The 18,945-nt window shown below is 36.7% G+C and overlaps 1 protein-coding gene across 4 annotated transcripts in view; it reads left to right on the top strand.

Annotated features, from left to right (window-relative positions):
• Window positions 1–18,945, top strand: part of LOC126760632 (eye-specific diacylglycerol kinase) — a 213,050-nt gene that overhangs the window by 129,708 nt on the left and 64,397 nt on the right. For all 4 annotated transcript variants that reach the window (XM_050476412.1, XM_050476411.1, XM_050476413.1 and 1 more), the window contains exon 3: window positions 14,149–15,353. In XM_050476412.1, the coding sequence (XP_050332369.1) occupies window positions 15,264–15,353 (90 nt within the window). In that variant the 5' untranslated portion in view covers window positions 14,149–15,263. The remainder of the gene's footprint in view (window positions 1–14,148; window positions 15,354–18,945) is intronic.

Below are 18,945 nucleotides of genomic sequence, written 5' to 3'. Positions count from 1 at the left end.
AGCGCGATTTGTGATAATAAAGTGTCCAGAATAAATAAGAAATTAGAAAAAAACGGTAACTTCGTCTGCATCGAAACTATAAGTCAACAACGGTTGGCATCCAAGGGAATCTTCCTCATTCTAACATAATCTTATTTTTGGCATAAACAACATTAAATACGAATGAAGGTCACTTAATGAGGAAAAATTATATTTTATAAAGATCTTTTTTTTTCATTTCGTTTAGAGAGTTTCGAATTTCGGGAAGATAATGTGTCATATAGGAAAGTTTTCTATACAAGAACTTTGTTTGAATCGATCAGTTTGTGTAGTCATCCTTTAGTGCGATAAGAAAATAAGCAAAATTTCACATCTACATCTCAAAAACTGATTCGAATTCGAGAATATACAGACCAACAGAGAGAAAAACGAAATAACGGAAATGCCCAATTCAACTCAACTCATCGCGTTGATCATTTATATCGTCACCTAACATGCAAAATAACGTAATATCACTTTTCATAAGTTTACAAGCGAAGGAAATTCGATATAATAGAAACCACTCAAATTTGAACAGAATTTGAATTTTGGTTATATATTGGTTATCGTACACCAAAAAAGTAACTTGAGTTTTGGTTATATATTGGTTATTATGTCTGACAGCTATTTTCGACTATTTTATGATACGTTGTTTTGTATTTTAAGTGACGATATATTTTGTACATATATATGTACATATATATTCTACTGTCTCGACGTTTCCATCTAGCTATTATTCATTGACAAACTTAATATACCCTCTTCAAGGTACAACAAGTATACTTGCCTAATAAGTTTTGTCTCTAGAGCCAGGTGGTGTAAATTATCAATAATCCGAACAGGTTTTATGAAATTATAGAATTTCACATATTCTGCAGAAACCAAGCAAGTGTTATGTAAGTTGAATGTAGATTTCTTTTCCACTCATTGAAAATTCAGTGTTGAAGTGATCGCAGAAAGTGCTAATCGCCCCAATTGCATTTCAAAATTCTTCACTGCGACTGAGTCACGCCACACTAAACACATTGAGCACACAAATTAGTAGCACATATTAACAGTGATGGCAACTTGAGGTCTTGTCTTGGCAATAAGTTATGCAAACACTGTTCGAACGTTGGCACACAATCGCAGCAATTGACTAGATGAGGCATAGCCGTGGTTTTGAACTTCCTTCAGAAGGATACATTCAGCTATTCCGACATCTTGCCAAGTTCAGCAATTGCCTAACACACTTTCACATTTCAAAAAACACTTTTTTACTGCAACTCGAATACCAGCTACCTTTCCACCAGCCACAACGAGAAGGTATCACCAACTGACTAGCCGCTCGGATCATAAACGCAAGGTCTGGCCCCTGCTGTCGATCAGCATCAAAATTTGCTAAATAATCTCGGTGTGCGAGTATGTATGTATGTGTGTGTGTGTGTGTTTGAAAGGGTATGTGTGGAGTATATAAGTAAACCGTTTGATTAGCGCCTACTTCGGAAATATACCCACAACTGCACACACACACACTCGCGAACTATTCATTTTCACTTCTTCTTTTGTACTTGTTGCAGTTGTTGTTTTTTACTTTGTAAGTGGACTTCATAACAAGTTCTACCAAATTACCAGATTGTTATGTGTTTTGGTTTACATAACAAATTATCACACTTAACGAAAATATTGAAAAAACTAATGCAGACATAAGTATGTGTGTGTGTATGCATGTGTGGGTCGCGCATAATAGGTGATAAAAGTGGTGGTGGCTGCAAAGCTGGTCGGTAGCGAAGGCTTCACTTGCCAAAGGCGGGAGCCGGTAGCAGCCGAAATGCTGTGGATCGGGAGCAGAAGAACAGAGAACGCTCTTTCAATGTAATTCGGCTTACCTATGTAATATTTCTACACTTATGACACATATGTATATATGTATATATTCATACCAAATATAATGTGTATCTGTATGTGTGTGTGTTTATTTGACTTTTCTATTTGGCTATAAATAAATTCATTTTATCAATTAGGTGTGAAATGACCCAATCTCAGTTAGCTACTGAAACGCTTGAATGTTGAAACGTCATTTATTTGCTTTTGCGCTTGTGTGTGTGTATTTAACATGAGCACGGCATGTACCCAATAAACCTGCGGCATTGGCACGGACAATTATGTAATATGGTTATTTCCTAAAATTTTGGAAAATATATATAAAAATAGTTCTTAACTTTTCCTAGAAATCAAAGCGTCTAAGCACACATTTTCTACTATTTTTAGGCTCAATAGTATTTACTGATTGCAAATTTATACCATAATCTGCCTAAATTGATTAATTCAAGAATAAAGTATGCAGGATTCGGTTTTTTGATAAAAAAAAAAATAATAATTTGTTTAAAGTTACATTTGCCCAAAACGGTTAATTCTCATCATGATATTCGTAAGATCTTCTTAGTTTTTGCCGAATCATCAAAGATGTGTGTGGTCTAGCGTTGTCCTGATGGAAGACGAAGCCCTTTCTGTTTATCAGTTCTGGCCGTTCTTTTTCGATTGCTTACTTCAATCTCATCAGTTGTTGACAGTAGAATGTAGAATCAATCGTTCGACCAGCCTGGCGCAACTCGTAGTGGATGATTCCTTTCCAATACCACCAAAAACTCAAAATAACCTTTTGAGGCGTCAATACTGTCTTTGCGACCATTTGTTGAGCTTCACCACGCTTAGACCATAATCTTTTTCGCATATTATTGTTGTATTTGATCCACTTTTCATCTCCTGTTACCAATCGCTTCAGAAATGGTTCGATTTCACTTCGTTTCAGCAAAGAATTGCAGATGTTAATTCGGTCCATTAAATTTTTCACAGACAATTCATGTGGTACCCAAACATCGAGCTTCTTTTTGTAACCAGCGTTTCTTAAATGGTTCAAAAACGTTTGATGATGAATGTTAAGTTTCTTAGCTTATGTGACGGTCTTGGTCAATCTTTCCATAAGTTCATCGACTTTTTCAACAATAGATCGACCAGAATGAGGTATCTTTCACATCGAAATTTCCAGAACGGAGCGAGCGAATCATTGTTGTGCTACACGAACTGATACAGCATCTTCACCGTAAACTTCGCAAATTTCTTTGATGGCTTGTGTGGCATTTTTCCCTTTTTTATACAAAAATTTCAGAATATAGCGGATTTCTTCATTACTTTCACTCATTTTTGAACGGCTGTAACTTTTTTAAACTTTTTTTCGCTAAATGAAGCTTAAAATTTCATCTTTTCAAAACTGTATGGTATGACACAATGTGAGATATGCGACTGCAACGACATTGACATTAATTTTGACAAAATACGAAAAAACTTTTTCGACTACCCAGTATATTATTTCTAAACTGGGTGAAATATTTATCTCTTTATTTTACAGTTATGGCAATAATAGTGCAAAGAGTGGAATACATATGTAAATCTGGTTACGTCATTTATAAATTTTAGATTTTTTGCTTGCTGGGCTACTGCCACGCCATGTAAAGTGGCCAGTTGCCACGTTGGTGTTAGTTTTTTCTATATTTGCACCAGAATTCTATCAAGTTTCGAGTTGAAAATGTCGGAGGAATATTTGTAGCTGTAAATGTTTGCTTTGTTATTCGTAAAAAAATCCGAAATTCACTTCTGTCAGCGAAGTCAATAACCCGTTTCTCTTTTTTTAGAGATCAGTACACACCACGCCCATTGAGAATTTTTACACCACGATATCATTAGAAATATGTCGTTTTTGTAATGTTTTTTGTTTTCATTACATTATTTAGTTCTAAAAATATCTAAAGTCTCATATAAGAATTAACTGACTTTCCGAAGGACACGCAGTGCAGGTCTAACCATTATGGCCTTTTGTTGTCATATTTGCCATATGAAAATCAAGTTTAGTAAAAATAACTGTAAGTGTAAATACAAAGTTGTGATCAAACAATTTTTGATGCTTCTGTGCATAAGTGATATGAAGACAGTGAAGAGCAGCAAGCGGCATGTTGAAGGAGTGGAGAAGATTGTGTTGTTTGTGAGTACTCTTTACTCTATTTGATAGTAATAGACAAATAAATTTACATATCTACACCTTTGTATGTGTAAGCTTACCGATTTACAGACTTCACTTTATTTATTTTTATTCAAGATTGTTAGGGATTTTACAGCTCAGGATTTAGGAATTTTTCATCTCTAAGAATGGCCAGAGAAATTTACAAATACAAAATAAAGCGGCGTTTCGTCCTTCAAGGTGTCTTAAAAGTATGTACATATATAAAAGACGGTACCTAAGCTCCTTTCACAACGCTTAAATGACTTTTGATAGCTGCAAGTTTGTCGAGTTTATAGCAACACCAAATTGCCTTGGCACTTAACTCTGAGATTATTGCAGTAAAAATATGCAGATGCAGTCACATAAACATTTAATGTCAGTCAGTATGCTTAAATGCACGCACACAGACATACATATATACTGCCAAAGTGGTTAGTGGTCGTCAGCAGGGGAGAGTGCAAAAGTAAACGAAAATGGAAAAATACCAAAGTGACTTCTACACAAATCTTTCTCACACAAAATTCAAGTGGATGCCTTTACCGGCTCGAGCATGACTTTTTGAATTTGAAATACTGCAATGAGCTGTGCGTCCGGCGCACTGGCGGGCGTCAGCTCGAAGGCCCAGCATTTTACACAGATAAAATGTGTTTTGTGTTGTCAAGACTCAAAAGTGTTAGAATTCTCGCAATAAGTTATTACACCATATTAGCATGGCAGAAAGCAACAACAATTGCACTACAATAACGGCAACAACAGCAGCAATGCTGAGTCAGTGCATATCGCCACCTGAATCGCCTCGATCTGGAAACTTTCGCACCGCTGCGAGGTGCTAAAATGCAAACGCGCGTTTGTGTGTGTGCTTGTGTGTAGTGGTGCAGTTGGTGATTTTCAGCAGTTCTCGCTACTCGGTCGGTTGAGTTTCATTTGAATTTTCACATAATTTGTACTGCGGAGTTTTGCGCAGAACTTTGAAAATTATACCGCCAGATTCGCTCGGAGCCAGCGTGCAGCACAAGATATGCAAATTGTTGTGCGGTAAACTTCTAACGGTGGTTTTAATGGTATTAATCGTAGTTAGAAGCTGCTGCTGCATACACGCTAAATTTGATGATAAAATGAAAAATAACTGTTTTTTTGTACCGAAATTATCAGATTTGTGATATTCTCCTGAGTCCCAGCTTTACTCCAATTTTCCTGTAGTAGGAACTATTTATTTGTTATATAATATGTTTAAACAATAATTGTTTGATTTTATTTTTGATAACTTTTGCTCTGTTTCACCTTTCTCTGCTTCCCTCTTCTCTAGAAATCAATCATATTCCCGTTATTTTCCGTAGTTAAACTTGCTGTGACAGCGAAGCTAATATTTCCATTTATCACAAGCATTACTTTTATGCACATGGTGAGAAATCAACAACTATTTCATTGCTTTCACCGACACATCAACAGGCAGCTTCAATTGCTTTCCACGGAAGCCAGATTCATGAGATGCTAAGCGTTTGAAATGTGAGAGTTGATAAACTTTGCTACTCTCTCACGCGGAGCAACACGCCCATACATACATATGTGTGTAAGAAACTTCCTATAAAAGTGTTCAATTTGTATCGTATGCTTTTAGGCGCAACTTATGAAGTTGATCAAGATCACTTTTCTGATGCTTTTTGGGCAAATTGGTTAGGCTGTGAATTAAGTAGAAATTTCTATTATAGGTTTGCTATGTTCGTAGCATTTATCTTAGACTAGCGCGATTATAAAAATTATACTTAAATTCGTTATAAAAATTGTACCCCCCTCTTTTCAAAAACGTATTTAAAGCAATGTTTTTGTATATTTCAAAGAAATGATTTTAAAATAATGAATAACTATAAACCCACAAGCGAATTAAACGTTTCCAATAAATTTTGGACGGATTGAAATTTCACAATTCATTTAAAATATATAAGTAATTTTTTTTATGGTAGTGGAAAAAGTCTTTTCGTATTTCCAATCAAACTTCAACTTATTTTTTTTCATATTTATACTAATAAAAAATCATTTTGGGCGAACACTTTTTTCCATTTTTCCGCTAGAGACATTATTCCATCAGTGTAAATCGAAATTTTGAAATTTCCAGAATGGAAGCTAGCAAACCATTGTTGTGCTACACGAATTGATACAGCATCGTCTCCGTAAACTTCACAAATTTCATTGATGGCTTCCGTGGCATTCTTCCCTTTTTTATACAAAAATTTCAAAAAATTGCGAATTACTTTATTATTTTCACTCATTTTTGAACAGCTATAACTTTTTTCAACTTCCCCGAATTTATTTTTTTTTTGTTTAAATGAAGCTTAAAATCTCACCTTACCATCACTATATGGTATGACCCAATGTGATTGGTAGAACTGGAGATAAGGATATCTATCGACAAAATACGAAAAGACTTCATCGACTACCCATATAATGTGTTTTTTTAAATTTTTTAAAATTTTGTTTCACCTTTACATTAATAAAGGAGTGTTTATTACATATATTTTCGAAAAAAAAGTTTCAGTAAAACTTATCTCTGATCTTCTTTTCTGCTTGTTCGTTGCCAATGCTACTTGGCACAGCAAAAAAATTAAGCCGAAAAGAATTCAATAAGATATTTGCCTTCCTCAAAGTTTATTTCTCCTTTCGCGGAAGTTTTTCATTTTATATGTTGTTTCGTAGGCTTTTACTTTAACCCACTTTGCATAAATTCGCACCTGATTGTCGTGTCGTGGGTCGAGGATAAACAGAATTTTCAATTGCCTGCTTCGCTATTCCAAGAAACCAGTCTGCTCGTGCACCTACTTACATCCTTTCAAATAGTCACTTGTTGGGTAGCGTCTGGGGAGTAAGTCGTCAATTTCCTTCCGATATAACTGTACATGTAACTGTAAATAAATTACTCGTGTGCACAAATGTTGCGCTTGATACTCAAGTCTTTGTCACTGTGTCAAGAATTTGGGTTACGAAGCCGTCTGAGCGCCAACAAGAAGTAGACTTTTTAAAAAGAATGAAATATGCTAACACTCCCGCTTAAATTTGATGAAGTTTTCTTCTGTTGCGTGAACTCGTGCGGAAGAATTTTTTATTGCAGTACAGACAGAAAGTTACTTAATGAAATTACGGAAGGAAAAGCTTAAGGAACCATATAAAATATATGCATGAATATATTATTACATCGACTTTGTTTGGGAAGTAGAATGAGAGGCATCATACAGCTGTACTTTATACATATATGTACAAAAGTATGTACTTGTAGAACATTTCCTGATTTGCTTAATTTTCTAAAAAATAAGCAAGTCTTGCGTTCCCTTTTTTCATCAAATATACTTAACTCATATTAACACATAGAATGAATCTAACAATTCACATTTCAAGGCTTGATTGTCTTCTCAATTCTAGCCATTCGAAAGCAAACCAAATTGAGCTCTCCAGCTTTACAAATTACCCACAACGCTGTCTACATACATACCTACATACATATGTATTTGCTAAGTCAACATTCAATAGTTTTGAACTGAATTCGACGACCATTGCATACTCTTAAGCAGCATCCTACTTGCTTGAGTGCTCTAACTTTCAATAATCACTGGCAGGCGAATCGAACAGCCACCACTTGTGTTTGAATATGTGTGTGTGTGGGGCGAGCATTATGTAATCTAGTTGACAGTGAATAGTTTGCACTCACCTCGAAAGCGAAAGCAGCTCAAAGCAATCACTTAGCAGTCAGCAGCCTCGCACTTTTTCACTCGACCAGTCTCTTACACTTTGCCATTTCAATGAGCAGCCCTTCAAAAGTATTTTTCTTTACAAATTCGGTTAGTGGCACAAGTGGCAATAGCTGAATCACACATTCATATACTTTTTACATTGATTTAACATCTTTACAGACACAACTTGGGATAAAGTAGACCTCCATAACCTGAAATTTAAGCATAGAAGTGCGGTAGTGGAATGATGTCTCTACTGTTCTCTACATTTTTCGAAGTGCGAAAGAAATTAGGAGACAGAAACATTATTCGGAGAGTACTGGCACTGAGAGCCAAGGTGCACGTTGCTTAGATCCCCTCTGTCGTCTCAAAATGTTTGTCTTTCATCGGTGTTTTCAGGCAAGGAAACAAAAACAAGTCCGGGGGGACACATCTGGGCTGTAGGGCGGCTGCAGAAACGTTGGGATGCCGGCCTTGGTTAGGTAGCTGTTCACAAGAAAGACGATGTGAGCCGGGGCGTTGTCGTGGTGCGACTTCCAATCGGCTGCGATGTCTTGTTGTGGACCCGGTTGGCCCTTCGTATGAGCCTCTTGAGGACTTCCACGTAAAACTTGGCGTCGACGGTTTGTCTAGGTTCCTCCTAGATTCAAGGTGGACGATGCCTTTGATCCACACGAGTCACATTGTCGGCGTTTGTCGAAGTCGCATGTCTCCCAGCACGATTTTCATCAGCGACTTCTTCTCTCCGAAAAGTCCTGGTACCACCGAAACACACCACTTCTTGCTAAAGCAGTATCTGGGTAAGCCTGCTTGATCATATCAAACGTCTCTGTATACCGAATCCAGCCGGTGCAGCACGCTCCGAAGTACAGTTGCGGCGGAAGAAAATCAGTCCTCTTACTTTCCGGACAAGCCCTGTATATTTAGCTTACTTTCGCGAAGGTTACAATGCAATCAGGAAGATCCTTAACTACAGCAAACACCACGTGACCAATTAACAACTTGAGGACGACTTTGGCTCCATTTCCCAGTCACACTTTGTTCACATTTAAATGCAGTGAGGTTATTTATTAAATGCTAATGCTCGTAGACCCAGCCAGCACGAGTCTACGAGGGCGGGCTATCACTTTCGTTTGATACTCAGTCGGTGGAAATAAAAACAAAAAACGGTACTTTTGTTTTCTCCAACAATGATTGATGATTGCGCACCGAGTCTGCGAACCTGTCAGCCACCCGCCCTCTGTCATATTTGCATTTCACAGTCTAGTGGGACACTCGTCGTCTGCTTTTCATCGTTTATTTATTTCCATCTTATTTCTCATTTTCTTATCGCGTTCTCGGCGATGCTCGTTGAATGCTTTGTGTAATTGAGATTGGGATGAATTTTGAATTTTAATTAACTCAAGGCATTCGAATGTTGCGCTTTGCGTGTTTTCAAATTGGACACGACGGGATTTGGGACTCATTCCATTCCGTCAAATGTCAGCGGAAATTTTGGTGGCGCGCTGCTTGTAGCGTACCAGCAGGCACATAATTCGGTTGTGGACCATTCTGAGCGTGTGGAAATCCAGCATGCAGGTTTAATTTCAATTACAAGCGTTTGAGGCTTCCCGACTTCCGTGCGAACACAGCAAATACTCAAATTAACATAAAAATGTAACGAAAGCATGCTTAAAGCGTGGCTCCGCAGACTTGTGCGTATGTTTGTTTGTATGTGTGTATTATTCACCACCGACGCTAATTATTTGCGTTTTTCAGATTTCTTTTGTTTTTGCTTTGAATGAGTGGAAAGCTTTGCGCGGGCGGTTTTCTGTGAAGTTTTTTGTTGTTTTCTGTTTCATTCAGCGAATGTTGGTTTTGATTTCATTGTAGCTTTCTGCGTTCTTCGTTCATCGTTATTCGTTTTTCACTCTTTTAAATTCGTTTCATTCTTACTTTCTACCGCTGGCTGCGCAACACGCTTGGCCGCGCAAAATAAGTGTGGGTGTGTAGCTGTAAGCATATGCGTATGTGTGTGTGTGGGTGTAGCAAGCACTCTCAAGCGGAAAGCATCGTAAATGCGCAAGGAAGTGGTAAAAACTGGCGGATAAATAAAAGTTTGAAACTTTTTTATTTCGTTTTGTTGTTGCTGTTTTTTTTTGTTTGCTTTTTCGAAATGTGGAAAAGTAACTAAATGAATGAATGTTAAGGCGGTCGAAACTAAAGTTAAGCCCGCCGGCGCATGAACCGCGCCTTGTAAGTATGTGTGTGCTTTTTCGCGCGCCTGAAAGCTAACAACTGTTTACTAGCGCTATCCCCGACTTCGCCCTCCACCCACGCCTTCGGCCTTTCCGCGTGTTTGCCTTGGCTAGAGATACAGTTACATTAAAAGCATGTAAACGAGAAGTTTCATGCTTGTGTACGGCGACAGCGTGCTGAGCGAGTCGTGAAAATCATTTAAAGCTAACGGTATATACATATGTACATATAAAAATACTAGTTGCACTTTGTTGGTGTTTTAAAGAGGAAGTTTTGCAATTTATACGAGTGCAAGGTGTGTTTATTGTAGTGGAATAACAGTAAATGTGTAAAAAATAAATTTTACAAGTAGTTTTGGGGTTAACATAATCTGTCTTCACACAAATACATGCAAAGAAATATATATGTATATCCATACAAAAAAAAAATTAAAAATAGAGTTTTAATATTTGTTGCAATATCCCGAGGTGAAAGCGAACTCTTGAGTAATAAAAGTCTCGTAGAAAACAATAAAGAGAGAAGCGAAATCCTAGGAGATCATGATGATGATTTTTACACTAAGCGAGTCAAAACTCGGTTAGAAATTTCCTAATAATATTTGACAACACCGCCAATATTTCAAAGTTTCAACCAGACTTATCGGGTTTTCAGAGTTTCTAAAGTTCAAAGAATAGCAATTGATGATTTTTGTTAAAAGTCACGGATTTTTCAATAAGAGCGCTACAAATTTTTTTGTAAATAAAACAAAAACAATTTGCAATATCATGGCCACCACAGACACGCTTGTAGAAGTCCAGAAGCTGAACCCAATTTTCGACGGTTTTCAAGCATAAATCGGCCAATACTGCTGCAATTTCACTTTCGATACTCGTACAAAGTTCTTCAATCGTTGCTGGTTTATTGTCATAGATCATAGACTTGACGTAGCCCCACAGGAAATAGTCTAACGGCGTCAAATCGCACGACCGTGGCGGCCAATTAACTGGGCCATTTCGTAAGATAACACGTTCACCAAACCTGGTTTTCAATAAATCGATTGCGACATTTGCTGTGTTTATTGTGGCGCCGTTCTATTGGAACCACATATTGTCCAAGTCTATATCATCCAATTCGGGACAAAAATATTCGGTTATCATTGAGCGGTAGCGATTCCCATGCACAGTAACGTACCAGTCTTAATCATCACGGAAGAAGTACGGTCCAATGACCCCGCTGGCCCATAAACCGCATCCAAACGTAATTTTTTCAGGATGCAATGGTGACTCATGGCCAATATTTTGCTTATTGACAAAGCCATTCAGCCAGAAATGAGCATCATCGCTGAATATGATTTTTCGATGAAAATCCAGATCATTTTCAAATTGTTGCTCAGCCCAATTCACGAATAGCACTCTTAAAGTTCATGATGAAATGGCAAAACTTACTTGTTTACAGACGTCTGTGTACAACTGTCTTAGCAAGTTGTTTTATTTTACGGAACTCTTAGTTCGCAAGAATATTCTCTTCTACATACATACAAATCCTTTTATATTTTATTTAAATTCCTGCATAATATTTTCAAGTTATAAGAGACTCCTAAATGCAATACAAACTTTTTCAAAGATCTTTTTGATTTGAAATTTTTTCCCTGCAACTTCGCATTCGCAGCGAATTATTGAATAATAAATGTGAACATGAATTATTAAGCGTTCATTATGCGCTTTTGAACTCTTAAAGCTTACCGCTAGCTGTAGTTCTAACGGCGCAACACGAATATTGCAACAAAAACAGCAATAACAATAATAATAGAAGTAATATTTCAGCTGAATTTTCCGACATTTTCCAATATGCAAAGTCAGTTGATAAATCAAGGCAATACATCCAACTATAAAAGTAATGAATCATTCGAAATGTGTGCTTAAGTGTGTGTTAAGATGTGTGAGTGTGTGTGCTTCAATATTTACACAGCACACTCAAAATATGAAATTGACTTGTAGCTCCAACGGCCAACTAACAGCAAATCATCGGAAATTGTACACATCGGTAATACACTCGCCCACATGCATACACACGCATACACATGCATTCATGCATGTTCGAAATAATAGACCAAGGTAAAGAATGTAGAATTGATCGAAATGAATATGAATGTGTGTGTGTGTGTGTGTGTTTGGAGATAAAGATTTATGCTCATATCATATTATGTGTGGTCGATTCTTATTTTCACAAATAATTTTCAGTTGTCTATTTTCACAGAAAATCCTTATTTTTTGAATTTAGATTCGGAGAATCGCGTAATTATTTTTAAAAATATTACACTCAAATCTATTGTGCTGTCTGATATTTTACGTAAAACAAAGCTTTTCTTTGATGTAATTTAAAAGGAAATAGAAATTTCATAGCTACTAATAACTTTCCTAACTCATAATTTCAACACATTTGTATAACATTATGTATTACAATCGTTTCAAACGTCTGCATGTCTGTTGTTTACAAAAACAAAACTAGTAGCTAAAAATTAAATTTTATATTTAAAATATTCGCCTCTTTTGGAAAGAAAATATTAAATATTGCATCATATTTGATTCTTCCCTTAAGGGGGGAGCCTGCTTTAAAGCTTCAAAGAATCGATTTTTTGAGTTTTTTTTGGGAGGGAAAGAAATAATTGATTAAAGCGAAATTTCTAGGGCTTATAGTTGTATATTTGAACATCATTTAAACATTTTTTGGATACGAAATCTTTGATATTCTAACTTTGGGCAGCAATTGCCAGATGCATCTCGCACGTGCATTTGTCGGACGGCGGGCAGGATGCAGGTAGCAATTTCTATCGAAAAAAAACAAACTCAAAGGGATTCATAGTTTTTAATAATTTATTTTCTAGTTAAACTAAAAAAATTTCACAAAAAAGTGTAAAATTTTAAAAAAGTATGTTCAAACTTGACTTTTCTTAGTTTTTTTTGTTTAAATAGAAGGTAATTTAATGCCAAAGATAATAAAATTTGTCCCATTTCCATACGACGTTTAGTTTTTTTTTCTATCCTGCCCGCCAATTAAGAGAAATCATAAAAATGAAAAACCGACGCGCGTTTGTCAAAGTTTTCGCTTTTTGCCCAAGCGCTCATATATCTGCTAGACGCTTGGTCACTATTTCTCTTTTAGCTTCAAAAATATTTCGAATTCCCATTTATAACTTTAAGTACATATTCTTAGATAATTTTTAAAGAAATTTAAGCAAAAAAAAATCGATTTCTTTAAGCTTCTACAGCAGGCTCCCTCTAAAATAAGTATACATGTTCAGTACGTACATATATAATTTGCTAAAACTCGACCCGGATTGGGAAAAAAAATTTTTTTCACGTATTTTATTATAAATATTTATTATGGCCTTTCAAATATGCTTCTTTTGAGCCAATAAAAACGTGCCAACACTTAATCCAGTTTTCCATACTTACGTATTATAAGTCTCTACTCGAGTTTAGCATTGACAAGTCTCATACCTGAAACATTACCCAAAACACTACCAAAAACATTACCTTAAAACATTACCCAAAACACTACCAAAAACATTAGCAAAAACATTTTTGAAGACATTACTCAAAACATCATCCAAAACATTTTTGTCTTGGCCAAAACATAACCAAAATATTACCCAAAACATTTTTTTTTTTTTTTCAAGAGCAAAATCGCCAGACAAGAAAGTAGTAAGCAAACAACTGCCTAGACACACTGATTGATCAGATGGAGAGGGTTTTGATTCCAAGGATATTGTAATGTAATATTTCCTTCATCTTGAATGCAAGTGTATTTTTGCTTCTTATCTATGCAATTGAGTTTAAGTGAATGAAGTTTAACTTTATTTGAACCCCATTGAAGATGTTAAATAAACAAAGCGCGTGAAATTTTCAGTAAATATTTTCGTGTGTCTCAAAAACTAAATGAAATTTAAATGTATAAGTATTTAAATGAAAATCGAAAGTGAAATTTTGAAGACTTTTAAGCGCCTTAAATTGTTTCACTTGCACACGGCCAAGCAACATTTGAAGTTGGCAAAAAAAACATTTAAGAAAAATAAAATTTCATAAATGACGCTCATTTAAAATTTCTCTTTCTCTTCCCTTTCTTTGCCGTTCGATTTTCTTCTCAAAAACTTTACAGCAATTACTTTAACTTCGTGTTTCTCACAGCTGCTTCGTTTTCGCTTTGCCGCTGTGTATAAATGACGTGAAGACAATCAAACCAAAGGCAACAAATAACAAATCGCGCGATAAACGGGCCAACAACAAACAGTAAAAACAACGATTTACCACTAAATATACCCGAAAGACGCCGGAAACACCGTTATTCGCAGGCTAAGGCATCAATGCAAAGACCAACAATCGTCCACACGCCAGCGCATACCAACAAAAAGCAATACAATCACAACAACAACGGTCAGTGTTGCCGGCATTGCAATCACCAATGACTTCAAAGAAGAACTGCCGAAAGGAAAGTAATCGAAGTGCAAATCCACAGTGAGTCGTTATAACGAAAATGGGATTTGAAGACGCCAGAGCGGCAGCTGTTAATTTCGCTCAGCAAAAGCAAAATGATGTTCTTAGCACATGTGTTGCCTATTTAATTGCCGCTTATCGTTGGGCCTTGCCGGCAATTTGTGCGCCGCAGCGGTACGAGCGCCGAGTCTTTAGCAAAATCGAAGCTAATGAACCGTTACTTACTTACGGCAAATCAAGGGAAACTGTAGCTGTCAGCGTTAATAGCGGTAATCAAAGCGATATCAACAACGACCACAACGACCACAACAACAACAACACAAGTTGTAACTGCAATAACAACGGTGTGACTAATTACAAGATGCGCTCACAGCAACAACAAGAAGTAGAAGAACAACAAAAGCAATATCGCCGAAGAGCCAAAAAAAGCAGAAACCAGAAATTTACATTAAGGACACGTAGTGCCCATCAACATCCGCCCAAAAAACATAAATACCAACTAGTCTTGAATAACAGTTAAAGTGTTGTTATTGACAGCTCAAAGCAACCAACAGAGAAACGAATAACAGATAGGATACCGTAAATTACAGCAATAAATAGATATAAAACAGAAAATCAAACCAGTGAAGCAGGCAGAGGAGGGCGGATAACAAGCACAGCCGGCACTCAAAGAGAGCCTGCAATTAAACGAGCCAAAAATTAAGACACAAATAGCGTGGCGAAGAGCACAAAGCAGCAGCAAGGCGTAATTAACACTTGTGCAGAGGAAGTTACGGCAAAATGCAGCGTCTGCGTACGACTTTCACGCGCTCGCGCACCCCCACCGGCGCCGAGATGAAGACCCAAAACAGTCTCGAGGTGCCGAAACAGGTGCGAACCCCTTGTGGATGATAATTTGAGCAATTTTTACTTTCCTTAAAATTGTTGTACTTGATTTTGTTGCTGTTGTTGCTTTATTTTTATGTTCTTACTAGCGAAAAGTTGCGCGAGCGAAGCATGCCGCTTTGAAATATTTAAGCTTTTTTATTTTTTGTTAACGGCACAATATTTCTTGATGTTGCATGGCAATATTTAAAAACTATCACTAAATAAAGTTAATATTATTTAAATTGTTCCAGTTGAATGAATTCATATAAACTTTAACCAGTACACAAATTCATCAATATTACCAGGTTATTCAATAAGTTTTGTCGTTTGACAAGAAAAACACAATTTTATGATTCAAAATATTCTATATTATTCAGTATAATCTTGCTGAACAGTAATACACTTGCTCAAACGATCTTCCAATCTGTGGATCCCATCCCTGAAGTGAGAATCCGGAAGGTCTGCAAAATGCGCTTAATCAGCACGCTTTTCACGCATAAATTTTTTGAGTTCTGGAAACAAATGGAAGTCGCTGGGGACCAAATCTAGTGAATATGGTGGATGCCCCAACAATTCGAACTTTAATTATGCATTTTAGGCATTGTCAAAATGCTCTTGTGACAATAATATTCAGAATTAATTGTTTTACCAGTTGGCAAGTAATCCACAAACAAAATTCCTCTCCCATCCCAAAAAACGGATGCCATAGCCTTTTTGGCCGATTTCCGGACACGAACTCTATTCGAAGCCGAACAACGAAGTTCGCACCACTCTTTAGCTTCTTGTTTTGATTCAGGATCATGGTGATAGACCCAAGTCTCATTCATAGTGACAAATCGATGCACAAAATCCACTTTATCCTTTTTAAAACGCTCTAAATATTACTGCGAAAGTCGCATTCGAATGTATTTTTGTTCCATTGTTAGCGAAAGCGGCACACACACTTTCTAAAACCCAAAATTCAATTAAAATATGCTTAATAGTCAATCGACGATCTTCCAAACCATATTCTATATATTTTGGCTATAATTTCTGGTGTTGATGCGCTTTTTGGACGTCCTTCACGTCGTGGATCGTCTTCAAGGCTTGTACGACCACTTTTAAATTCAGCAACACATTTTTCTACTGTTTTAATTGTAGGCGAACAATCATTACACACTTTTAACATTTGTTCATGAATTTTTGTTGGTGCTACACCTTCCAAAAATAAGAATCACTGCACAATATTCATTTTTCCATTGTAAAAAATACTGTGACACGCCGACACCAAATGGCTTGTAAGCGAAGAATAAATTGACAGATTGAACTAATTGAACGTCACTTACGTTCATATGAAGAGTGTACCAACAAAACCAAAAGAAATTTTGGGCTAGTAGCAATGCCTTTTCTTATCGAACGAGAAAACTTATTGAACAACCTGGTAAGTCACTGTTAAATACGGCCTTTAGGATGCTTCTACTCTACAAAAGTTGAGTATTTTCTCAGTGATTGGTGGTTTAATAAGGGCAAAAAAAAATATGTTTAGACACAACATGATGATATCAAAAGTGTCCCGGTGGCGAGACCCGAATTTCCACGAAAATCGTCGCAAATCATTGCTCGCAGTTTCATATTTTTTCATAGATATTCCAATAGCAAAGATTATAAGGCACAGTCTGTACATAATCTTATAGGGAAGTGGTAACATATTTTTTGCGCTCCTTCTAAATTCTAATTTGTGGTAAAATCCGGTTATGCCATAATTCTATATAAGAATCAACTTACACACTTAGAAGGCTATCAAGATATCATCAGCAGAAATCTTCGCTGAGTACGAGTCTTGTGCACGACTTTCCAGTTCCGCGCAGTATCTTGAGAGCATTAACATTTGAGTATATAAATATCTAATCTCAGAGCTTACGGAGAGGCAACCCCAGAAAGGTGTGTTACTTAAAGGCATTCCGCCCAAGTGCCTTTTCTTAAGCCGGGGTATACACCCTTTTTAAGCTAACCAGTTGTCCGGGGTGTTATGGCACCGAATTTACTGAGCTCACGTTAAATTTGTTGGATTCATGCCATCAGATCGAAAACATGAGCTCAACCTAGCTCTTTATTAACATTTTCCACAACTTTTTATGCGTAATTCGTGTCTCCGGACACGATGACTATGTGGAAAGTAATTCGCAAGGACATAAAAATGTGCAAGCACTAATATGAGCACAATAACGGCAAATCACATAGTGATTGTGAAAAACACAACAGAAATTATAACAACTGTTATGAAAATTATACTTCTGCCACTACAACATCCTCGATGTACAAATATATGCATGTGTGCATGTATGTACATACGTGTGAACTCCAATACTGGTGTATTTGCCATTCGACCGGGTGACAGGCCACATTGCACACCCCGCCACATACATTCATACATACGGGCACGCTATTGGAACGGCACGTGTTGCATGTAAATCTCTTTTATAAATACATATTTGCATACTTTTAGGCGTAATGTGTGTGAAAATTGGCGGATATTCGTGCAAAAGTGAAACAAGTAACGAGTATAATCAAAACCGAAAAGTAGCACGATGCCGATGCCGACAACCAGCAGGGTGGCGGCAAAAACAATGCCGTTAACGGACTGCTGTCGTAATAATCATAAATTTCACATGTAAATCCCTTTTGACATATGATCAGCATATTTGCACTGGAGCACCTGCCAGCACACAAACACAGCGACCACACACACACACACAACTACAAATGCTCTTATGTGCAATAAATAAATATTTGTGTGGTTGTTGTAGCCCGTGGACAGTTGTTTGTGACGGTACTAACAAAAACCAAAAACAATAAAAACTTTGTCTGTCACTCATTTTGGACACTTTTCAGTGTTAATCCGCTTAAACCGACGCCTACACCTCCGACCACACACACACATACAAACGGATGCGAGCACATATTGGCTTATGAATTATTTAAAATATTTATTTTTATGTCGGAAGGGGCAATGGGTTGGTCTGCTGAGTATGTTGATTTTGTCCTTTTACAGTAATTGAAAGGTACATATTACGTTTGCAGGTAATGAATTATGGAATTAGGTAAAAATAAAAAAAATTAAAAAAAAATGCAAATATAAAAAATAATGTTATTTAATTTCAATATTGAAAAGAAGAACAAAGAAAACAACAATAAATTTAAAAACCTTTGAATTGATTTAACATAGTCCATGCCATCCACTCCAAGTTCCATAGTATTTGGTTCGCCCACTCTTTGCGAGTGCTTATCTCAGCAATAATTGCCAGCAAGAACCGTTGACCACTTCCGTTCCAATTGCCAGCCTTGCATGTTGCGTTTTAACATGTTCTTTACACACATCACACGCTCATATCTAATTGCATGTCCAAACACACCGCCTGCACCACACCCCCCAATCACCGGCCTGCATATCCGTTCTAGATTTCAAAATGTGTTTAGAATTCTTTTATTTCGCTTTTGTTTCTATTTTAAGCGCAGCACGCAGCTAAGTCCACATTTTTATAGTTTTTGTTTTTGTACTTGTACGGTTGTATGAGTGTTTGCATGCAATCTCGCCGTAAATTAAAGCAAATTATAA

This window comes from Bactrocera neohumeralis, chromosome 5, assembly GCF_024586455.1.
Source record: "Bactrocera neohumeralis isolate Rockhampton chromosome 5, APGP_CSIRO_Bneo_wtdbg2-racon-allhic-juicebox.fasta_v2, whole genome shotgun sequence".
NCBI lineage: Eukaryota > Metazoa > Arthropoda > Insecta > Diptera > Tephritidae > Bactrocera > Bactrocera neohumeralis.
The sequence above is the reverse complement of the archived record's forward strand: the minus strand, read 5'-3'. Positions and strand labels throughout refer to the sequence as shown.